The sequence below is a fragment of the Barbus barbus genome (assembly GCF_936440315.1).
Source record: "Barbus barbus genome assembly, chromosome: 40".
Classification (NCBI taxonomy): Eukaryota; Metazoa; Chordata; class Actinopteri; order Cypriniformes; family Cyprinidae; genus Barbus; species Barbus barbus.
In genome coordinates, this window is record NC_136718.1 from 8,495,146 (window position 1) to 8,521,202 (window position 26,057).

Sequence of the window (26,057 nt, forward strand, 5' to 3'; positions counted from 1 at the left end):
AGGAATATGTCTGCCAGTTTTGTTCTGACCAACTGAAAAAAAAGATAAATGGTGCTACCAACGGTGATTAAATCTAGCAATCACAAAGTTAGCTCAGATTACGTCAAACCGTTCAAATTATTAGTTTTATACTTTGTTCTCAAATTGTTATTGTTAACAACCAACACATTCTCACTCCCAACTCGTCACATATTAACGCTTGGTCAGGATCCTTTGGCATCACTTTTTGACTAACAGGGTACCCCTATAATGTAATTTCTCAAAGTGCAGGGTCCTCCATTTCTTTAAATAAGAAACCTTTGTGTCAATATTCTGACCAAAAGGCAATGGGAATTTTATCATAATGATCAAGTTATATATTAGGTAATAATATTTTCATTATTGAATATATGGTAGGGCATGGTGTTTCAATGTAAAAAGTTACAGCGGTATTATTTACACTATTTAAACATTTATAAGTAATCCAACCCTGCCCCTAAACCTATCATTTGTCAATAAAACACAAAATATAACAGGCAGATACAGCTACAGTCATAATTTATTAAAAAAACATTACTATTTAAGTCTTCTGAGCCAAAACGATTGATTTGTGAGAGGATCACTGTCTCCGTCTGCCGTAAAGCTCATCCTATGTGCTGCAGGCTCTGTGCGCAAATTCAAAAAATGCTGCCATAAGAAGCCTTACATCAGCCTTGGTTGTGAAATGTCATTGGCTCTTGTGTGTCTCGTGACCGACTGCGTCATGCTACGGGAGTATCTTTTTGAATGAGATGTGAGCGCGTTAGTGCCTGGAGCGGGATCATTTTCAGCGATTAAAACCTTATGTTTTACTCTCTTCTTCGCATAAAGACATTGTATGTCTTCAGAAGACTTGGAAAGCAACAAGACTTGTTTGTAATGCTTTTATACTGCTTTTTATTGTCAGTTTTTGCAATACATACCAGTGACTATATTTTTATTTGCCTGCTATATGTTTTATATTGTTCAGAAGTGGGTAGGTCTAAAGAAACTGTTCTTTTAACCTCAAAAATGAATGTAATGTTCCTTAGAACTCGTTCTCTTTGAAATACAAATCTTTTATAAGTACAGTGTAATCCCATGTATCTGCAATCAGATGCACAATTAAAACTGGAATATAATCTATTTTCAGTCATTACCATCATGCACTGATTAAGACTCTATTCTCAAAATGACAAGTTTAATTATTCCAGCTGCTGTAATAAAAGTTTATAAATGTTTTTTTAGCTTCAATATAGCTCAAAAACTCAATCTCTTCAATTGATATCATATGTTATACTAGGGGTGAGACACCTAGAGAAACGTCTCAGATCAGCCTCCCCTGATGCATTACAGGCGCTGGACAATAGGAGAGCGATCAATTTGTAAGCCACAGCAGGTTAGGTCCAGGCAATTGAGAGAAAACATTGATAACACATAAAGCTTAAGGACCTGCATGTGTTCCACCTTCACACCACAGAAGCCAGAGCTGTTGTAAAGATCACACTGGGCCTGACAGCAGGAAACAGGTTCCTGAACGCAGACTCACATCCATCACAGGCCATCATTTCTGCAGATGAACCAGCTAGCCATCAAATAGATAAGCACCAAGCTCACCTTGCCACCCGACATCCAGCAGACATCACACAGATGAAACAGGTAAATGAGGCCCATGAAACAGCAGTTTCAGAAGCCCTGTAAGATCTCAACAGTCTATGAATATGACGTGGATCATAATGTCTCACAATAAACAAAGAGCCTGGATGCTTAAAATTAAAATTTAATCTTACATCCTTTCTAATTTAGAGTTTAATCTGGAACTATTCAAAAGTGTGGGTCTCTAAGATGCTTTTTTAATGTTTTTGAAAGAAGTCTCTAATGCTCACCATAGCTTTCGTTATTGTCTCTGGTAATATATTTTGTAATGTAAAACAGATTAAATTAGATTAGATTATTTTAAAATTTAAGGTAAATTAGCATTTATACTAAAAGTCCAATGTGGTTGCATGCATTTTGACTACCTCTAAATGTGGTTTGATTTATCTGATTACAAAATCTTTTGAAACTGTTTAGAAAGTTGTAGAAATTCACAAAAACTTGTTTTGCTTTCATAAATGGTTATTTTATCTCAGAAGAACAAAGGAAATGTGATACCTCATGTTATGAGCTTTTTACCATAAAATTCAGAGCAAATGCTTTGTAATTCTAGAAACACAAACTCTCAGTTTATGGTTAATTTTATTAATCATTAAAGAGTCATTCTCCACATTGCTGTTCGTAATATTAACTTAGACTACATTCAGAGTCCATGCTGTGTACCCACTTTAAAATACAAATTCACAAAGGTGTAAAGAAAATCCTCTAAAACCTTATATGATGTGGAAAAGACTAACCAAGCATCACTAGTCTCAGGTTTGAGTCTATAGTCCCTCATTCTTTCAAGTACTTGAGTTTTTGTGAAAAGAAATTACTTAGACTCACAAGCAATGTGAAGACTAGCTTCTCTGCTCAGAATTGTCCCGAAAGAGTTGGAGGCCAGACATTGGTAAATACCAGCATCCTCTTCCTTATTGAGCTGGCTGATTCGAAGGTTTCCTCCTGAGATGCTGTATCGAGAGCCAGGTTGAGGGGAAATGAAGCTGTCATTCATTTTCCACCTATAAAACACAAGGGGAAGTTAGCATAGAGTGAGTGAGAGAGTTTGGAGTACTAGAAGACATTTTTCTCTTCATTCAAAGTAAAACATATTGAGGTATTTTTGTTTGTTATTTGTAATATATTGTATATGTGACTGCACATATAGGCCCGGTTTCACAGACAGGGTTTAGACTAAGCCAGGATTAGGCCATTGTTCAATTAGGACATTTAGGTAATTCTTATAAATGTGCCTTAGAAAAAAAAAAAAAACATTACTGGTGTGCATCTAAAGACAAATCAAAGGCACTGATATATTTTAAGATCAGTTAGTGCAAGTTTCTTTCAAACAGCTGAAACAGTTGAAACAGCTCAGACTAACATTTTAGTCCGGGACTAGGCTTAAGCCTCGCTTGTGAAACTGGGGGTATGAATACAAAATACGATCTGAATCTTTAAAAATAGTTAGCGAAAGGAAAATGTTGACTGTCCATCAAGCAGTGTTGTTAAACTAAAACTAAAACTACTAAAAACTGTTTCTGTAAATTGAAACTAAAGTAAAATAAAAATAAAAATATTATCTGAAAAAAATTAAAAATACTTAAAAGCGTCTGCCAAATGACTAAATGTAAATGTAAAAATTAGAAATGTTGCCTTGGGAAATAATTAATAATAAAGCACGTTTAAGTGGTAAAACTTCTAAGTATAAAACTACTAAAATTATATATATATATATATATATATATATATATATATATATACACACTCACCTAAAGGATTATTAGGAACACCTGTTCAATTTCTCATTAATGCAATTATCTAATCAACCAATCACATTGCAGTTGCTTCAATGCATTTAGGGGTGTGGTCCTTGTCAAGTCAATCTCCTGAACTCCAAACTAAATGTCAGAATGGGAAAGAAAGGTGATTTAAGCAATTTTGAGCGTGGCATGGTTGTTGGTGCCAGACGGGCCGGTCTGAGTATTTCACAATCTGCTCAGTTACAGGGATTTTCACGCACAACCATTTCTAGGGTTTACAAAGAATGGTGTGAAAAGGGAAAAACATCCAGTATGCGGCAGTCCTGTGGGCGAAAATGCCTTATTGATGCTAGAGGTCAGAGGAGAATGGGCCAACTGATTCAAGCTGATAGAAGAGCAACTTTGACTGAAATAACCACTCGTTACAACCGAGGTATGCAGCAAAGCATTTGTGAAGCCACAACACGCACAACCTTGAGGCGGATGGGCTACAACAGCAGAAGACCCCACCGGGTACCACTCATCTCCACTACAAATACGAAAAAGAGGCTACAATTTGCACGAGCTCACCAAAATTGGACGGTTGAAGACTGGAAAAATGTTGCCTGGTCTGATGAGTCTCGATTTCTGTTGAGACATTCAGATGGTAGAGTCAGAATTTGGCGTAAACAGAATGAGAACATGGATCCATCCTGCCTTGTTACCACTGTGCAGGCTGGTGGTGGTGGTGTAATGGTATGGGGGATGTTTTCTTGGCACACTTTAGGCCCCTTAGTGCCAATTGGGCATCGTTTAAATGCCACGGCCTACCTGAGCATTGTTTCTGACCATGTCCATCCCTTTATGACCACCATGTACCCATCCTCTGATGGCTACTTCCAGCAGGATAATGCACCATGTCACAAAGCTCGAATCATTTCAAATTGGTTTCTTGAACATGACAATGAGTTCACTGTACTAAAATGGCCCCCACAGTCACCAGATCTCAACCCAATAGAGCATCTTTGGGATGTGGTGGAACGGGAGCTTCGTGCCCTGGATGTGCATCCCACAAATCTCCATCAACTGCAAGATGCTATCCTATCAATATGGGCCAACATTTCTAAAGAATGCTTTCAGCACCTTGTTGAATCAATGCCACGTAGAATTAAGGCAGTTCTGAAGGCGAAAGGGGGTCAAACACAGTATTAGTATGGTGTTCCTAATAATCCTTTAGGTGAGTGTATATATAAAACTAATAAAAATTACTAAATTACTAAAAGTTGTACTAAAAATGAAAACTGAAAATATAAAAATAAGTTAATTAAAATTATTAATAAATATTATAACAGTATATAAATAATACACTTTTTTTTTTTTTTTACAAACTAGCACTCTACCTCGAGTCCAATTAGATATGAGATGTTTTATATTTCTGTTCATATGTTAAGTTTTGCAACTCCATTACCAAAATGTGTGTGCTTTTATAATTTTCTAGCAAAAAAAGAAAAACATTACATAAGAATAACTGAATTCTTATTTTTGATCATTTATTCTTATTTTTCATAATTAACATTAATCATACAAAAAATACATAATAATAATAAATAAAAATCTGCTTTAGACAAAAACACTAGCAACAGCAAAGGCTGTTAAGTAGAAAGACAGGGCTTTTACAACAGATCGATGGCCCGGACCAGTCACCCCAAGACATCAGAAACCACAAAACCCCAGAGACAGGCATAAGTTCAGATCCCCTGCTACAAACGTCTCGTCTTTACGTCATCACACAATTAATCAATACAGTCAGGAAACGTAATCACTGCCTTACCTCATTATTAAATCCTAATCACTGAAAAAGACTTCTCTGTCAATGTGGCATACAAATGAGAATAAATGAGTCTGCTCTGTGAATACCACAGCAAATAAGAGACATTTTAATTGACGGACTGGAGAAAACAGAGAAGGGCACTAGAGTGGCCATTTGGTTTTTATGTGGACAAAGACATGATCCACATAAATTACCTGTCTGATTATATGCACAATGGTAATCAATACAACACACAAAAAACTGAAGATACCATGATGTCACGTTTCCCTCTCACACACTAAAGGTCATGTCTATTTCCTTTCCATATTGATAGAAATCTGTGCCATGCTGCACAAGTTAATGCATGGGACTTGGGAGAGATATATTTGCATGAAGAGCTCACTGTTTGCTCTGCCTGTCACTCAAATTCAATGATGCTCTTTAAGAAATAAAAAAAATAAAATAAATAGACTGGTTCACTGGAAGGGAATTCTTTCAGGGACTATGCTGTAAACATACAGTATGTTATTCTGAATATATTAAGTATGTTTTTGAGTTTCCTGAGGAGGGCAAACAGTGCAGTTAGAAACATTCCACTCTTTTCACTTCCATTCAAATGCTGAAAAAAATATTCAGTTTTGCGAATGTATTATTTATTCATTGTAGACACATCAGAGCTTTAAACTAGTGGAGAAAAATCTGAATTTTTTTTTCTGTTAAGATGAAAATATTTAAACTTGTTTATCTAAATGCTTGCGATGAGGTCGGAAAATAATATAAGTTTTGTGTTATGTAAACAATTTTTTATATACACTATGGTTCAAAATCTGGGGTCGGTAAGACAGTAAGTTTTTAAATGTTATTTAAAGACGTCACATGATCCTTTAGAAATGTTCAAGAAACATTTTTTATTATTATCAATGTTCAAAACAGGAAATGGTGGTATATATTTTTCAGAAGTTTATGAAGAATATAAATTCAAAAGCATTTATTTGCAATACAATTTTTTTACTACAGTTTCCTACTGCCCCAATTTTTGAATAGTATATATATATATATATAGGTCACTTTTATGGTAATTGAGGAGACTCTGACACCTTGTTTAACATCCAAAATGTTCCCCTTCAGGAACTCGAGCTGTGTCGAAATGCTTTGGGGAACGCCTCCAGCGTGACCTCGCTCTGAATCACGTGTGTATTCTGTCCAATGGAAGGCCGAGACATCACGGGCGGATGACGTAATTGACCAGGAAGCATGAAAGCACGTGCGGTGGAACGATGGAGCCTTCGCCAGCGTTACCCACGGTGCCGGTCCCGCTGCTGCCGAGGCGAAGCGGTTACTGTACTCTTGGGGTTCACAGATGGATGTAGCAGAGGGAATGGAGGCGGCGAGCCCCTATCTCAATTCCTCACCTGCTAGATCCAGCAGCCGCTCTCTGGGATCGGAAGCCCGCTCCACGGTTTCTTCCCCCCGGAGAGCTGGCTTGACACTTCACCTATCTTCCTCCGAGGAGGTTGATGTGGAAAGCGTCGATGAGGAGTCGCACCCTCAGTCGCCCCAATAGGAGGAGCAAGTGGAGGTGGTTACTCACGCTGTGGCCAAGTTAAACATCGATTGGCCCACTGAGAAACAGGCTGAACCACAGAAGAGTAAGCTCGAGGAGCGTTTGTCTATCTGTCTCCCTGCACGACATCATCTCTGAAGGCTCCGACCTTGCCCACCAAGCCGCTGCGCACAACTTCTGCACTGGTGGGCAAGGGGTATGCGGCTGCAGGTCAGGCTGGTGCATATCTGCACACCATGGCGGTGTTACAGGCGTACCAAGCCAACCTGTTTAAAGAGCTAGATGAGGGAGAGGAGCTCAAATCTGATGACATCGCTGAGCTCCGCCGAACCGCTGATCTATCTCTCCGCGCCACCAAAGAGACCGCCCGTGCCATCGGCAGGTCTATGGCAGCACTGGTGGCTGTGGAGAGACATCTTTGGTTGACCCTATCTGATATGAAGGAGAAAGATAGGGTCTTCCTCATGGACGCCCCGCTTGCGCCTTTTGGCCTGTTCGGCGACGCCGTCAATTTCGTCATCAACAGGTACCAGGAGGCCCGTAAACAAGCGGCGGCGTTCCAGCTGTTCCTCCCTCGCCGATCTCTTGCTCAGGGGGCTGCTGGGTGGGAGCAGCCCTCGCCACGTACCAGCTCCTCATATCGGGAGACACAGAAACAGTGTTGCTGCTCACGCTCACTGAGGTGGAAATTGCTCTGGGTCGGGGACTTCTAAGGATAAGCCGGATCTACAGACCGTACTTCAGAAGTCCTCAGCCAAGAAGCCCTGACAGGCAAGAGCGGGTTACACCGCATTACACAGTGTCCGTCTCTCCTCAGTGCCCTCAGGAGATCAGTCAGCTAACCCTGCCAGAGTTTCAGGGCACAGCGGTCTCCAGCGAGCGCTTCCCTCAGTTATTTCTGCCCGGAAATGGAGCAGAGCTGAGGAGCTCGCCGCCCCTTCGGGGGTCTCTAGGGCAGCTCTGAGTACACCAGAGACCAGTCTCGAGAGACTGGTTCCCTTAGCAGACTATTAGGCAGCGTGGAAACTACTGCCAAATGTGTCTCAGTGGGTCCTGCGTACTGTAGAAAAATGCACGTCCCCTGGTCGATACGAGTCGATCCTCACATCAGTCAAGAGAGTGAGAGAAGGCTGGTCACTCACTGTCAAGCAGTTTCAAAAACTGCTGGGTCTGATGGCAGCTGCATCAAACGTGATACCTATTGGCCTGCTGTACATGAGACCCCTACAATGGTGGCTCAGAACCAAGGGGTTCTCCCCGAGGGGAAACCCACTTTGCATGATCAAGGTCATGCGGCGATGCCTACATGCCTTAGACATGTGGAGACAACCTTGGTTCTTGTCTCAGGGCCCGGTGCTGGGAGCTCCTTGTCACCGCGTAAAGCTAGCGATGGACGCATCCCTCACCAGTTGGGGAGCGGTCATGGATGGCCACCCTGTCCCGGTCTGTGGAGTGGTCGCCATCTCACGTGGCACATCAACTGCCTGGAGATGCTGGCCGTGTTTCGAGCGCTCAAACACTTTCTCCCGGACCTAAGAGATCACCGTGTGTTGGTGCACACCGGCAGCACAGCGGTGGTCTCTTACATCAACCACCAGAGAGGTCTGCGTTCACGCCCCTTGTACAAGCTGGAGCACCAGATCCTTGTGTGGTCCCAGGACAGACTCCTCTCACTGAGAGCCATCTACACTCCTGGGCATCTCAATGTGGGAGCAGACATCCTGTCGAGGCAGGGGCCGAGGCCCGGGGAATGGATGCTTCACCCAGAGGTGGTGAAACAGATTTGGAGAATTTTTGGCCAGGCTCAGGTGGGCCTCTTTGCGACTCAGGAGACATTGCAATGTCCCCTCTGGTTCTCTCTGACTCCTCCAGCTCCTCTGGGACTGGATGCCATGGTGCAGACGTGGGCGAGGCTTCGTCTGTACACTTTTCCCCCGATTGCTCTTCTCCCAGGAGTTCTGGCGAGAGTGCGCTGGGACAGGGTCCGTCTGCTACTAGTAGCCCCGTTCTGGCCGGGCCGAGTATGGTTCTCTGACCTGATTTTACTTCTCGACGGCACTCCATGGGAGATTCCCATCAGGAAAGATCTCCTCTCACAGGCAGGGGGCACTATCATCCACCCTCACCCGGAGCTGTAGGTGTGGCCTCTGAGGGGGCACAGCTCATAGCTTCCGGTCTCTCAACTGAGGTTGTTGAGACCATCCTCCAGTCCAGAGCTCCCTCAACGAGGAAACTGTACGTGGAGACTCTTCACTTCAATATGCTTTTAAAAAATAGAGAAAATAAACAGGGTGCGTTCTCCGCTGGCTCTGCCTCTGTCACCTCTCTTCACAGACATGTAAATAAAACTACATGAATCTCCGCGAATACTAGAAATATATGTATAGACAGCTTGAAATCTCTACTTTTAAATTAAGTAAGTCACGTCCAAAACAAATATTCTATGTTAAAGTAATCCGTATGAAACCAACGCGATGTCCAGTTTTCCCGTCTCAACTCATATCTAATGCGGTCACGCCCACGCGCCGTTCGCGCCTTTCACATTGAAACATCCATGTGAGGCACACGCGAATGTAAACGCCCACATCGCCTCCATGTAAACAAATAAATTAATCCCGGCTACTTTCTGTTTCTGGAAGAAGATCTGCTGAGAGAAATAACCCAGAATTTCAAAATGTGTTTTTTTTTTTTTTTTTTTCCTTCAGAGCACATAAACAATATACACTATGAAAATGACAGGTTCAAAAGCTTGGAGTCAGTATATATACAAATTAAAACTTTTATTTAGCTCACAAGGGATGATTAAGACATCATGTTACAAACGATGCTCTTCTTCTGAACTTTCTATTCATAAAAATAAAATAAAAATTAATATTCTTCTCCGCTGTTTTCAAAATAATAATAATAATAATAATATATATATATATATATATTTTTTTTTTTGAGCAGCAAATCAGAATATTAGAATGATTTCTGAAGGATTGTGTGACTGGAGTAATGATGCTAAAAAGTCAGCTTTGATTGTTCCTAATAAAATGTTCTGCACTCGCAAGTGAATTTCAAGTTATTTTGTGTGATAGCTAAATATATTCTGAATAAACTACAAACAAAAAATATATAAATTTATTTTGTCCTCATATTCTTTCTTGTAACTCTTCCCTCTCAGTCACTTACCTGACTGAATGGCTCATTATGAAGCTCATCATGCAGCTCATTACGACTTTCTCATTTGGCTGTCAACGAAGGCGGTCGCATTTTTTCTCTCCCTCTCCTCCCCTTAGCCTCCCTTCCCTGCTTTGCTCTCTCGTCTCGTCTCGTCTATTGTCTAATACATGAGAGACTCTCTCTGCACTGCTCTCCAAACTGAAAAATCATGGATTTGATCAACTGGTCTCTCAATGCAATTGACACAATTTTCTCGACGAGAAGTTTAGGTTCGGGGGAACCTGATTGTCCCAGCGGTACATTCGCAGCTGGATATACGATGGACGCATGGGAAAGGTGGCGGGTCGTGTGTCTGGCGGCTCTTTCCGTGGAGGACATTGAAGATATCTACCTATTCGGAACCATGATAACAGGTCTTCTTCAGATTGGATTAGGCTTTGCCCTGGGTTATCGTAAAATTCAGGAAACGGGTACAGCTGTCAAAAGCCTCACAAGGCTGCGGATTGTTGACTCTGTCTGGGTCCTGATCAAGGCTGTAGCAACGTGCTGCTATAGCAACGTGCTGTGTCGCTATCACATTCTGCGGACTGAGACAACTTGATTTGAATGCCAGCGTGGCGGCTCCTCAGGCACATACACACACACATACGCACATACACAGATATGCACTCACCTCCCCACCCCCGATCCCTCGCCTTCACCGCTTTGTACCGCCAGCCTGACAAGCGGGTCCGATCGGCGCCGAGAATGGCTGCAGGACCGGATGGCTGCTTGCCGGAACTGGATTACTCCCCTGTTCAAGTTGTGTGACTGTTGTTGATTGACTATGTGCTTTTTTGTTTGCTGCGGTGTTTTTCCTGTTCTCACACTGTACTCCAAGGAGCATAGTCTGTGAATTATTTTTTTTCTCCCCTCTTTCCTCATGTCATTCTGTATTTCTTCCTCACTCTACAACAAATTCCTTGTATGTGTAAACATACTTGGTGAATAAAGCTCATTCTGATTCTGATTCTGATTCTGATTATGAGGGCCTTTGTCTTCTCAGGTGTGAATGTGAAGCTCTGGACTGGAGGATGGATATCTTCTCTCAAGAGAGTTGGGGATTTAAAGGCCCTCTCAGTGGCCCCTTCCTATCTTGACTTTGCGCCCAGCATTCCTCTACCCTCGAGCGGGTTATGTCCCTAAGGTCCCCTCTTCTTCTGTCGTACTCCAGGCCTTCTGTCCTCCTCCCCTCAGGGAGCCCGACCAGCAGAAGCTTAACCCTCTGAGCCCGACAAACGCGAATACGCGTTTTGGGGCAGATTTTCCTGATAAGGCAGAAATGAGCTTGAATTACTCTGCCCTTTTTGATCGTTCAGATAAGAACAATACACCATTCGAATCTGTAAGGGGTCTTCTTTTATTTGTATACACTCATAATAACAACTAAACGTTGTGCTTTTGAAGAATAAAGAAAACAAACAGGGTGCGCTCTCTCTGTCTTCTCCGTCTCCGCGATCTGTTTTCAGAAATGCGTCACTAAAATGAAGTGTAACTCCGCGAATACTCAACACACAGACATGAGAGTTATCTCTATAGAAAGCTTCAAGTGTCTTCTTTCAAATGAAGTAAGTCATATCGAAAACAAATATTCTGTGATGAAGTAATCCGTATGAAACCAACACGATGTTCAGTCTGTCCCGTCTAACTCATTATTTTTAATGAGATCCCGCCCCTCGCGTTCACATGCAAATAACCACGTGACCCGCGCGCGCGGAGCATAAACAAAGCGTCAGTGAAGAGTTCATCGCTGCTACTGTTACTTTCTGGAAGAAGACGCGCTGAGTAAAGGCTGGATTTCCTCAAGAGTTCATCAAGTAGAGAAGATCGATCTGATAAGTAAGTAATGTTTATGTTCTGCATTAGTTAACGTGTTATTGTGACATAAACTTGAACACATTACTAGATGGGTTGTTCCCAAATTACAACACGATAAATGCTACGCATCTCAGAATGTTTAGACCATGTTTATTATTAATAATATCTGTTCAAAAATATATTTTAATAGCGTGCTAAACGATAACAATTAGTTCTCAGATATAAAATATATTTTTTATAGTGCAAAGTTCATCCTTTTATAGTATAAAGCATGCTTGAGTCTATGACTGCAGAATCATATCCTCTATACTATAAAATCATGTTCAGGATGGCTATATAACTACAAAATCATAGTTGGGTTTTCCCCAAACTATAATTCCTGACTAAAATGTTTGAAATCCAGTAAAACATTGTGAATATGATGGGCAATTCATTGTATTTAAATTTCTTATGACGCGAGTATGTTTTCATGCTCTTTATAAAACAATAAAAGAAATATGAGAGTACATTGTAACATGATGAATGCTACGAGTCTAAGTATGTTTACAACATGTTTATGATTAATAGCCTTACTCTGTTCAAAAATAGAGTATAATTGCATGCTAAACAATAATTTGTTTCTCAAAAATAAAATGTCTCTTTTTTTTAACGATAATACAAAGCATGAATGAGTCTATGACTACAAAACCTATATATATATATATATATAGATGCTCCTGATATAAACATGCTCACAAATGTTTTTTCTCTTTTTTTGGTTGTTAGTATTTTATTGAATCAGACACCTGCACCACAGACGATGAATCCTGCTGACTTTCAGTCTCTTCCAACTGTTTTCCTCTGAGAGCGCTGCACCAACATCAGAAGTTCAACAGCTTCTTCTTGAATCCATGGAAAGTAGCAGAAACACTTAAATAACACGTAAATATCAGGTATGATTTATCTGTTTCACTTGTTGAACAGAATCTGTTGCAGGAACGAGTCAAAGTCTGTTCACATCTCTGTGGTTAGATCAGTGTGCACAATAATGTGTCTTTGACCCTCATTATGTATGTTTTGATTATACTGTGTTGTAAATAAAATACAAATCATTTTAAAAACCCATTTTTTCAGTCTCCTCACACTCTCTTACCTGCCTCAGTCACAGTCACACTGATGGGCCATTAGCAGCTTTAGGGGAGGGCCCTTTGTCTCTCAGGTGAGAACCACTTAATATTCAAGCCCATTACCACTCCCTCGCATATTGTCTTTCAATCACAAAACATGTCTTTAAAAATTTAAATCAATATATTGTTTTCTGTGAATGAGTAAGCTGAATAATTTTCACATAATTGTGAAGTAAATATTCTAGCCTACAAGATCTGGTTCTCAAAAGTCTTGTAAACAATTGTTCTGTATGTGTTTTATGGTCTTATTTCAGTGACTTCAAAATTTTACTTTTTCACTAACCACGCATAAACGTTGTTTTCTCAAAAACACAATCATGTACACAAATGCTGCTAACATAACATTGTAGCCCAGTTTGTGCTGTTTACAGTGTTATTAGACTTTAGCCATTTATATTTTTATAAGCAACTGAAAAAAGCACAAATGTCAGGGCATGTCGAAAGTTCTCCAGGCCCCCAAAACACCCTCAGGGCCCAGAGGGTTAATTGTATGTGTCTAGTGCGAGCACACGTGATTCAGAGCACGGTCAGGCTGGAAGAATTCCCCAAAGCGTTTCACGCAGTGTCTCGTTCCCTTCGGGGAACCATGGTTACATACGTAACCTGGGACGTTCTTTGATACTTGTATAGTGCAGTTAAAATGAAATAAAATTCCATTAAATTTACAGAGATCAGAAATCAAGCACAAGAACAAGAGGGAGTCAAAGAAAGAGAGCAGTCACAGAAGATAAGCGGCTGAAGAAAACAGCTTTTCAAAGAGAAATTAAATCCAATTAGACTCAGCATGGGTCCCCCACAAAAATAAATAATTAAAACAGAAAGGCCAAACCAGCTGAGACTAGTTCAGATTGGTTTTGACCCAAGATGAGTCAAATCAAGGACTGCAGCAACAATATAAAGGGCTCTCGGTAATGGCGGCAATGGAGAGCTTCACTCTTTGATAAATTAATGTGTCCTTGGTGGCTTGAAAAAGAGTTCCCTTCATGTTAGAAAAACCCAACATGTGCTGCGAACTCAGGAAAACTTCCAAGGTCCTTACACTCGAACTCGAGCTTAGATTGAACAGGTTAATCAGGTAATATGGATTGTCTATTTGTCTATGCCACTGACAAAAAAATATCAAATAAAGCTTGTCTTGGCTTTTTGATACCAAAATCAATGGTACACTGCATGGGATCTCACCTGTAGGATGGGGGCGGATGTCCCTGGGCTTCACAGCTGAAGGTGACCTCCCGGCTGGGCTCATTAAGATGGAGAGGGAATACAATACTTCCCGGCTGTTTGGTGAATACTGGCCTCAGAGGACCGGTGCCTTCTAAAGGTGAAGAGGAAAAGAACAGAAATACACTGTTAGTCAATGCTAAGTTTAGCTTAGCGTGCTTTTTAGAGCAAAGCTGTTGTGAAAGGTATCCATCTGTTCACTGGATGAAAGCCTAGCTGTCATTCAATAGCTGTCAAGTGAGCAGCGTAAATTTGGAGCAACCAAAGAAACCGTAAAAACACTTGAGGTTATTGTTGCAGGATCTTATATCTATGATACATGTTCAAGATGGTAATTTCACAAAGCACAAAAGAGCAGGCATATGTTAAAATACAAAACTTTTGAGGTTAAATATTGTTTTGAGACAATTTGAATTTCTTTACATTGGCTATAGCTTATTTACTATGTTATACTTTTGCAATTCACAAATCTAGTCAGAGAAAAAACAAGAGCTTATTCAGTTTTCAAGAAACACATGGTGACCCACTAAGCTCGCTAATGCGATTTCCTCAAACTAAAGACACTAACTTGCAGGAAAGTAGCTTAATTGTGTGTATCGTGTAAACACTTAAAAGCCTAGAAATTTTGTGGTTTATTATTCTCCGTAATTACATGTTGATGGTTAGCACAAACCACTTATCCTGTCTTATTAAGCACAAATGGCCTTCAGCATAAGGAGACATCCACCCAACAATGAGCAGGACCGAGAGTTTTTATGCGAGAGTGAATGCAATTTGCATAATCTAAATCTCATTGTGTGCCGATTAACACAACATAGAGCCTAATGTTACTGCATTGTGTCTAAAACACTAAAAAACATCTGCACTGAAAAACTGAGATGAGCAGAATTTTGGGGTATTCAAATGCCACTGCACTGAAACTACTCTGCATGTCTTTCTGTATCTGCCATTTGACTTTCATGGCCTTTCAAACATGTTATGCAAAGTAATTAGTTAATTTAGTTTTTCATGCTATTAAAATAACCAGTGTGGTTTTGATTTTCTAGTGTGTAAACAGCAATAAACTAATTTGTAAACAGTTCTTAACCTTTGTCTGTGTAGCCAGAATATGACGTGCTGTTTCCCCAAACACCTTTTTGTATTTTACTGTATTTCATTAATACATGAATAAATATAATAATTAATCATTATAATTTTATCAATAATATATAATATATTTATTAATTTAATCAAATATTCTGTTTCACCTTTTTCACGCTCTTGCTGATGTTAACAAAATATTATTAGTATAGTATTTTGACTATAATTGGTTAAATTTTAGTATCTGACACATAAGACAACACAGTTACATTTAACATAGAAAGGTATAAATAAAAAGGTAAAAAAGCCCCTTTAAATCAATTCCAATGGGCAATTATTATCTTTTAAATTAATAGTTGTCACGATTCTGCTGTTTTAGTTGTGGTTTTTCCATGTCTTCGGTTGACCAAGTTTCCTGATTAGTTAATTAGCCCCTCACCTGTTTCTGTTTTCATTTGATTACGTGTTGCATTTAAGCCTATGTTCATCCTGACCAGTTTGTCTGCTATCGTTTGATTTATGTTTGGATATACTTGCTACCCTGTGGATTATTAAAAGAACTCTTTTGAACGTTATTCCTTGTCGTGCGTTTTGCTCCAAATACCAAACTGTAACAATAGTTTACTCAAAAATGAAAATTTGCTGAAAATTTACCCTTCCTTAGACATCTCCAGTCCATCAATTGACATCTTGTGAAGCAAAAAAGCAGTGTGTTTTTAATAATAATAAAAAAGCATCATTAAGATACTTTTAACTTCAAACCATAGCTTCTAATATACAAGTCCTCCTACCATAATATTGTTTTGTCCATTGAAAAAGTTGTCTCGTCTGGATCAGGAGAGAAATAGGCACAGACCAAGCACTGTTTACAAAAACAGTCAAAATGTTTTTAAACAAATAATATCAATAGATTTTGATGGACTTTTTCACTGGAGAAAGCGTTATTATGCTTTATGGACAAAATTTAAAACCCCTCGTTGATGTACAGTATTTATATCTAACAAACACGCAGCTTCTTCAACTGGATGAAAAGTTAATTTCTGACCCTAATGAGTTCTGGCGTACTACGAAATCTCTTTCTTTAATAGAGTCTGAGGCAGCAGTCATGCACTCATGGCTCACCAAGTACTGTTTTAACCTACATTTAGGGGACTCTTTTGAGAGGAAACCATTCTCTTGAGAAATTAGTTCATGTTAAGCACATACTGCTGGTTGTTTATTTACCTTGTGCAGATATCAAGTTCCAGAGGGGTCCAAACTGAATTAATGCATCTGAAAATTGGGAACTAACAGTTTTTTTTTTCATGCCAGAAACACTAAATTGGACTACCTAGTGTTCAATTAGCATCTCACTAATGCAGGAGAGGTGGAGTTCATTGTGATTCTGGGTTATAATAGAGCACAGAAGAGCTCTCAGCGGAGGTGTTTGGAATCTATTGAATGGGGAATACTTTGCACCAGGGCTAATTTCAATCTCACTGTCAACAAGGGCTTTAACTCTTAAATGCAAAAGGAAACATGAGAAGATGAAAAGACGTGAGCGAGAGAAAATGATAAAGTGATACTTCACAGCCATAATATTGACACAGATTTCCATTAGCCACCAAAGTGCTTTCCGTTGTTTAACTGATCCATATTTCCAAAAGCCCGGCCTCCTCCCATTGTCACCTTTCTTATGATTTTATTTTTATACTAAAATGTGGTGACTGTGGTAATGCTACAAAAAAGTGTGCAGCTAAACAAAACATCAGTAGCACTTACTACAATTACTGACATGCGTGCAGTGATATTCTTAACTTCTTAACAAAATCATCCCCATGCCCATGAGTCGAAATCAGTATAGTTGTGATTAACATGTTTTTCCAAAGCTAATATAGAGGAGACATATCCAGTTCTGTTTGCATATGTGATAATAAGCAGCAAGCACGTTACAAGTTCAACCTGCCACAGGAGCTGCTGAAACAGTTCTACTCCGCCATCATTGAATCCGTCCTCTGCACTGGTTCAGCTCAGCTACCAAATCTGACTTCAGAAGACTACAAAGGGTAGTCCGGATTGCTGAGCGAATCACTGGTACAACCCTCCCCACTCTCCAAGAACTGTACTTATCCAGAGTGAGAAAAAGGGCTGGCAAAATCACTCTGGACCCCTCACATCCAGCACACTCCCTCTTTGAACTGTTGCCGTCTGGTTGACGCTCCAGAGCTCTGAGCACCAGAACAACCAGGCACAGGAACAGTTTCTTCCCTCAGGCAATCCATCTCATGAACATTTGAAAACTTAACAATAAACATGAAACACACAGCACTATCATACATTTATTTATTTAACACACATACATATTTCATTTCAAATTTGCACCTAACATACCTCTACATACTAAATTGTCTATTTTGTATATTGTGTTTGTGCTATTTTGCACATTGTCTATTTTGTAAATTTGTATATTATTATTTTTGTTATCTGTCTTTTATTATTTAAATTATCTGTCTTGTCTTGTCACTGTCATTCTGTCGTACTGTGGAGCTTCTGTCACCAACACAAATTCCTTGTATGTGCAAACATATCTGGCAATAAAGCTAATTCTGATTCTGATGTTATCAGTTAATTACATTTCAACTTTTAAGTTGATAATTAAGGACCGAAAAAGGTCTTCAAGTCTTCAAATGAAATGCCCAGTTTTGATTGTTGCCTCAGATCACTTTATATCAAGAACATGCACTGTAAAAAAAAAAAAAAAGTTGGGCTAACTTAAAAGTTTAAGGCAACCAGCTTCAGCAGATTTTTGAGTTTTGTCAACTACTTTTTTTAAGTTTATACAACAAAAAGTTGAGAAATTTCCTAAAAAATAAGTTGAGAAAACACAAAAATCTGCTGAAGCTGGTTGCCTTTTAAATTGGCTCAACCTTTTTTTTTTTTTTTTTTTTTACAGTGTAGTTTTTTTAAATTAGAAGTACAAAATGATTATTTGTAAAGCAAAATGTTGGAGGATTTCGATATAAGGCAAGAGGAGACTTTTTTTGTTGTAGAGAGGAGTTTTCCTTTGTTGTAAACAAAGCTTATGCTTCGTCCTATACGTCATCTGCTGGAATGCCACTCTCATGAATGCACATACGACAGTTAGCAGAAGCTAGAGATTATGGTCTATAAAGTTTTAAATATGGATAGTTTTCTTACACAAACACATTGCTTCGCATCAGAAGGCCCCTGGAGCCGTGTGGAGAAATTTTTATGATGGATGGATACACTTTTTTGGGGCTTCAAAATCTCGACCACCATTCACTGCCATTATAAAGCTTGGAAGAGCCAGGACATTTTTTTTTATATAACTCCAATTGCATTCACCTGAAAGAAGAAGGTCATAGGATGGCTTGAGAGTGAGTAAATAATGGGGTCATTTAGGTTTTTGGGTGAACTACCCCTTTAATATCATTATTATGGTAATCTGCAAGCAGCACAAAAATACACTTTTTCATTGATCAGTAAGTCAACAACAAGTACTGCCATAAGACTGTTATTTTTTCTTAAGATCCCCCCCAGGATTTTCTTAAGGAAATATTTTAGAACTTAGAATATATGTTTAATTTTGTAATTTCTTTGTGAATTTGCTCCCTAGATCTCAGACTATTTTTATAGTCAAAACATTAAAAGATCCTGTTAAATCATTTGTGCATAATTAATATTAAGTCTTTAAACCATTTCATGACGTCATAACCTCCCACCACCCCACTACTTTTTAAACCGAAGTGACGCCCATGGGATTACTAGATATATTGTGTTTGTATCCGCCAAAAACTTCTTATACAATCTTGTGATGCACATGGACATGAAAGTCAGTCCGCTGAGATGTTATCAAAGGCTAAAACACAAATTAATTATCAAGTGACTCACCCATGCTAAACAAAGAGCGCTCTCATAATCAAGGCTCTGGAACACGTCAAATGGGGGTGTCAGTATTGATACTGCACTAAAGCATCTGTCTGTATCCGATCAAGCTGTTCAAAATCAACATGAGCAATTTTCCACAGCACAGCTAAATGAGATATCCATACCCAAAATCTGGTACCAAAAAACATGAGGCATAAGTAAATAAAGACATGGGCGAGAAAGATTTCAAAACTTCATGTTGAGCTCGGAGCTGATGCAAACCTGAGAAATGCAGCCGAGAGTGAATTTCTATCATGCGAGGAATTAATGCCGCAAATAAGGTTCATATTTGCCAGAGGACAAGAGGACGGAACTGCCTATTTCAGAAACACCATGTAATTACAAGCTTTGGTGATGCTGCAAATATTACAAGATGTTATTAAAATATTGATGGGGAGTAATCTGAAACCGCGTTGTCGCCTGTGGGTTTGACATTACGTTGTGAGGATTCTGCTGAGGGCTTTACTGGTGCCGTGATTTCTGTCAACATACCGCAGCTGTCCAAAGAGACACACAGTTGCTGAGAAATTATCTATCCCTGTTCAGCACAGAATACTAACAAGAGGTTTACAACACAAAAGCCCACCTTGGTGGAAAGGGAGGTCATTATGAAGGAAGTTGGAGAAAGCAGGTCTCTCTCTCTCTTTCTCTCTCTCCACCTGATGGGAGAATTTATATGGCAGCGCAGCCCCCCGGAGCAGCACCGGAGCTGGAGGGAAAAGCCAAGGAGCAATTTGGAGGCCCAAATAAAAACTAATCTCAAATTCAATACCATCTGACAAGCCGATGAATTCGGCCAGCTTACCTCAGCATGAATATCCAGCCCCAGACAGGGCGCACAGGGTGAGGGAGGGAGAGAAGGGGTTTAGATGTTTGTGTGCCCTCCAATCCGTTTGATTCTGATTCAAGGGTTTTATTCATCAAATGAAAAAGCCAATCTTGGTAAGTTAAAATACACACCTGCACTCACCCACACACAAACAAATACACACACACAACGAGCCCTGAAGATCTGAGAACCGTGAATTTAATGAATTAAATGTGCCATATTCATTTGCCAACTGTAACAATCTTGCAGAAAGTTACACAATAATAAAATACAGTATATCGCAATGGATCAATTATGTGTATTTATGTATATAAAAAACTATCAAAAATAGAACTTGATTGTTTAAAGACATACGCATGTCAAAAAGAAAAAGTAAAAAAAGTATTTTAAAACTACTTTTAAAAAAAAATATGTAAAAGTACTTATCTTAAAAGTATTTTTTTAAAATGTGCTTGCAAATAATATATTAATTAAACAAAAGGCCTCTTAAGAGTTCACTTTCCTGACAGTTTTTAAGTACACTTTTAAAAAGCGCGCTTTATAATCATGCCAAATTAAGTTTAATCTTTTTTTAATCTTTGTTTTAAGATTCTTTTGTATATTCTTTAAATAATTATACTTATTTTGATGTGTTGACTAATATACTACAGGACATGTAACGTACTTGAGAATAATTAATAAACTGTAGTGTGTTATTTGACATTACATTTAAAGTTAATAATTTTAAATGTACTTAATTGAAACTTTAGCATTACAAATGTATACTGACTGTACAAATATAAATTTAAATGCATGACATAAAAGTTTAGATAGAAAAAATGTAAAGTATAATTTAGTTTACCATAAATGCTGGGCAGTACATTCAGAACTACACTTATATTTCAAAGACAATAGAAATAATTATGACATTTCATACAAGAATGTATTTATTCCCAATTCCTGCGTAGGTAAAAGCACTATAAAGTGTGTATGATTGCATTTAAAATACATTTTAACTTCTTAATTTAACTGAATTAACTTGCAATTAAGTGTCTGAAACATTACATTCAGTATATTGTTTTCAAAGTACATTTTGTTTCCTAAATAAGTACACTTTTTAAATGAATGTGTACTTTTTCTTGTAATCCAATGTTGTCTAATATATACATTTTACTGGTCTCCCTATGATTTTAATTTGTGAGAGCTTTGCCATATGTTTTATGACATGATGAGCTGTGGTGCCTATGTGTTCACAGGTTCAAATTAAGATTTCCCTTCATCGCACCAGTGTCTTCCTCTTTAATATATCTGCTCCCAGATGAAAATTAATAAGAGGGAATAAGCTTCCAAAAATGGTAAACATCATACAGCATCTAATTCAGTTTGGCAGCTGCTGAGAAACAAACCATATGCATGTTTTGCATTTAAACTGAATTAATCAGGACTAAAGATATGTTAGTGCTTTTCTCTGAGTGTGCTGTTTGTGTTTTGTGTCTCTACTCCTCAATCAAAGCACATTTAATCAAGCACAATTATATCCTTGCGTCCATTATGTTCTACTGCAGTTACAATTACCTGAAGCCATATGCTCAAAAGATAGAAATTAAAGCAAACTCTTTAACTGGTGTAATTGTTCACAGGTTTTTAGTCAAGTTTTGAAGAGACAAAGCAAATGAATGCAGTTAGTGGCCATTTAGCATGCCTTTTCACATCTAGATGTACTACTTTTACTTTCAAGAGGGTATCGACTGCTGGCAATTAAATCACACAGGTATCCAATAATAATTTCTAGTGGGTTTGCTGTTAATGTAATTAGTGATGAATATCATTACCATTTCACAATGCTGTAAAATTTAGAAGTATCAATTATTAACCATTCATGAACGCCACTGGCAGAAGTCTCTCTGAACAGATTTAAAAATAAGAAACTGACATTTAATGTGAAGAAAATCAGTATTTAATAGAGCATACTTTAATAATTGTGTTTTCTCTTGCTCCACATTATGTACAAGGGATGGTAAGATTCACTGATTCACATCAGTGCATCAGCATAAAAGTTATCGATGCGATGCATCGATTTAAAAAAAAGTGTGCATCGGATAGAGATTGGCATTTGTGTCACGATGCATTGATTATAACATATTTGCATTGGTGAAAAACTTAAGTTAATTTATAATTTGCTGTCTGTCTGAACCAAAGAAATAAAAAGCAAACTATTCTGTACCATATTGAATTGCATAGCATCATATTTTTTTTTCCATTGCATCGTATTGCGTTGAATCACATTGTGTTGAATCAAACTGAAATCTGCATCGTAATAGGGGTGAATCGAATTGCATCACATCGGTCGCTGCTTCATATGTATCTTTAATGTATCGTATCATTGTCTATGCTTCAAAATGCATATTGCATCGGCCTCAGTTATGGGTATGCACTTCCCTAGTATATACTACTGATTGTTTAACCTGTTAACCTTCAATTCCATTTAGGGCCTCGCAGGTGAAAATAACCTACCTGAATTAAAATGGTAACAGTTTGTGACAAAGTGTGCTTACACAAACAAATTAGGTATCTTTGGAAAGAAGAGACTCTGGGCTTTACTATCTATCATCCAGAGTTGATAATGCTCAAAAAGATAAAAAGTTATAGACACTGACGTGCCTTGAAAAATATTTTTCCACACTGAATGTTTTTTTATTTCATATACAAATACATGAAATAAGTCCTGGAGCAATCCAGAAAAGTAATGGATCGAAAGCCATGTGTCTCATCAGTTCATATTTCAAATTTGAAGAAGATACCATGAAAAATGAGATTCCTGCAATATTTTTTCTGAAACTATTTATAGTCCCCCCCACCCCCCTGTTTGAGGAAAAATAACCACCAAATGGATTACAGAATTATACAAGCTATTTTAGTCATTATACATGTTCCTGCATAGTTTTTCAATTATAAAATAATAGACAGATTTATTTGAGCACTAAAAAATACAAAAATAATTATTTGAGTAATAAAAAAGGAAAAAAAATAGAAAAAAAATGCTTTGTATATAGTATGTATACTGAAGTATTCTTCGTTATTCGTTATTACAATGATAAATATCACTGCCAGACGTGAAGTGATATTGCCAGACATGGTCATAGAGTCAGTAAACACACGCTGATGTGCTTCCATTCAGATTATAATCAAACAGATGGGCCATATAATCAATAATAGCTGATCAATGAATCACAATGATAGCCGTCATAGAGTCGCTAATAAACACGCTGATGTGCGTCCATACATATTATAATCATGCAGACACGGCCACATTCCCCACACAATACACACACACACATATAAAAAATGTAGAAGAAAAAAAAAAACAGTTTTTTATGGATAAAGCAGATCGCTAAGTTATGCCCCGCTCAGATGACAGCGTGCGTCACAGAAGCGTCACTGCCGGCAGGAGGGAGCGCCAAATTCAAATAATCTATATTCCGCTTTTCTGAGACTTTTTTTTCCGTAGACGGTCTCATTATGTTTGTAAGACCGTATTCTACAACATCGTTTTGTTTTTTTACCACCAAGACGCTGTTTTTGAGCGTAATTTATTCCATAACGGACGCGAACAATAACTCTCTGAAGAAATGAAACGTAAACAAAGGAATATTCATCCTTATTACAACGTTATTGTTTCGCTGGACTAAAAGTGCTCGCTGGGATGTTTTTCTGTGGACCCTTACCTCTCTAACTAAACTGGGATTTCAGCAGTGGACGCGTTTGTGGCTCGTTATTACAATGATAAAGGTACGTACGGCTTTTTTACTCTGCGTGTTTGGATGTGTACTGCTTACACAAATGTAGCAAATTTGTGCCACTCATTCCTTATAAGCTTTCCATCGAAAAACAGCGATCTGTCGTCGATGCTTGATGCTTAGACCCTCAGAATGATATATAGTTTGTCAAGATTAACTTTGTCCCGTTTCATTTATTCTATTAGAAAACAATGACACATGCAAACAAAGAGCGTTCAGTGCGAGGTCGCTCTGGTGAAGGCTAACAGGTTAAATAAGGAAGACTGAAGCTAGTTGTCACAAGAGTTATAGCTCAGTAACAGAAAGGTTTTCAATCAAACATCCAATTACATAAATGCATCGACGACGCTATGGGAACGCCTTCAGCGTGACCGCGCTCTGAACTAGAGTGTAATCTGTCCAATGGATGGGCGAGACGTCATAGGCGGGTGACGTCACCGACCGGGAAGCATAAAAGCACGTGCGGTGGAGCCGGCGTTTGCTTTTTGTCATTCAGCAACAGCTACTCTGTCTGTGTGTCTGTCGATTTGTGTTTTGAGTCTTATTTAGTGTTGTTTGTCCTTGCACAATCACTTGAAATAGGCTCCAGGAATATGTGCAAGCACTGGGGCGATAGCAGATCGCATTACGGGCTGTTTGTTCCTCCCTGCACACGTTATATCACTGCTTGGGATACACGCAGTCTGTGTGTGGTCTGCTTGAGAGCAGAGCATGCAGATTCAGCTCTCGAGGGACTGACTGAAGTTCAGGATGCTTACACTCTTCAGTCGTGTCTCAGGCCAAGTCCGAGGACTGGTTTGTCACAATAGATCTAAGGACGCATATTTCACATCTCCATCCTTCCCTCTCACGGGAGGTTCCTGAGGTTTGGTTTTGGGGGCAAAGCTTACCAATATCGGGTTCTTCTCTTTGGCCTTCCACTCTCACCCCGCACAATTCTAGCTCAATCAGAGCAGGTGGCGATTCGGCATCGAGATGTCGTTCTCGCGCACATGAAGGGGTTGAGACTGAACGCCAAGAAAGTGTTCTTTCTCCAGTATAGAGAACCCCTTATCTAGGCGTGGTGTGGGATTCGACCACGATGCAGGCACGTATGTCTCCTGCTCGGATCGAGTCGATCCTCACCTCAGTCAAGAGAGTGAAAGAGGGCCAGTCACTTACTGTCAAGCAGTTTCAGAAATGCTGGGGCTCATGGCAGCTGCATCCAACGTGATACCTTTTGGCCTGCTGTACATGAGGCCCCTACAATGGTGGCTCAAGACCAAGGGGTTCTCCCCGAGGGGAAACCCGCTTCGCATGATCAAGGTCACGCGGCGATGCCTACGTGCCTTAGACATATGGAGCCAAGCTTGGTTCTTGTCTCAGGGCCCGGTGCTGGGAGCTCATTGTCGCCGCGTAATGCTAGCGACGGACGCATCCCTCACCGGTTGGGGAGCGGTCATGAGTGGCCACCCTGCCCGCGGTCTGTGGAGTGGTCGCCACCTAATGTGGCATATCAATTGTTTGGGAATGTTGGCCGCGTTTCGTGCACTCAAGCACTTTCTCCCAGACCTAAGAGATCACCATGTGTTGGTGCGCACCGACAGCACAGCGGTGGTCTCTTACATCAACCACCGGGGAGGTCTGCGTTCGCGCCCCTTATACGGCTGGTGCATCAGATCCTCGTGTGGTCCCAGGCTAACTTTGCTCGCTGAGAGCCGTACTATATCCCTGGGTATTTCAGGGAGCAGACATCCTGTCGAGACAGGGGCCGAGGCCCGGGGAATGGATGCTTCACTCGTGGTGGTGAAGCAGATATGGAGGTTTTTGGCTTTGCGACTCAAGAGTCAGCGCTATGCCCCTCTAGTTCCTCCAGCTCCTCTGGACTGGACACTATGGTACAGACCTGGCCGAGGCTTCGTCTGTACGTTTTTCCCCGATCGTTCTGCTCCCGGGAGTTCTGGCGAGTGCGCGCTAGGACGAGGTCAGCCTACTTTCGGTAGCACCGTTCTGGCCAGGCCGAGTATGATTCTCGGACCTGATTTCTCTCCTCGATGGCTTTCCGTGGGAGATTCCCGTCAGGAGAGATCTCCTCTCACAGGCGGGGGGCACTGTCCTTTACCCCTGCCCGGATTTGGGGAAGCTGTGGCCTCTGAGGGGGCGCAGCTCATAGCTTCCGGTCTCTCAATCGAGGTTGCTGAGACCATCTTCCAATCCAGAGCTCCCTCTATGAGAAAACTGTATGCCCTGAAGTGAAAATGTTTCACTTCTTGGTGCGGAGACTGCCACCTTGACCCAGTTAACTGCCCATT

At 39.8% G+C, this 26,057-nt stretch overlaps 1 protein-coding gene across 1 annotated transcript in view; it reads right to left on the bottom strand.

Moving 5' to 3' along the window:
* Nucleotides 1-26,057, bottom strand: part of LOC306859783 (contactin-4-like) — a 77,666-nt gene that overhangs the window by 40,905 nt on the left and 10,704 nt on the right. The window contains exons 3-4 of the mRNA XM_079401039.1: nucleotides 14,116-14,248; nucleotides 2,479-2,654 (exon numbers count right to left, since the gene is read on the bottom strand). Of these exons, the coding sequence (XP_079257165.1) occupies nucleotides 2,479-2,654; nucleotides 14,116-14,248 (309 nt within the window). The remainder of the gene's footprint in view (nucleotides 1-2,478; nucleotides 2,655-14,115; nucleotides 14,249-26,057) is intronic.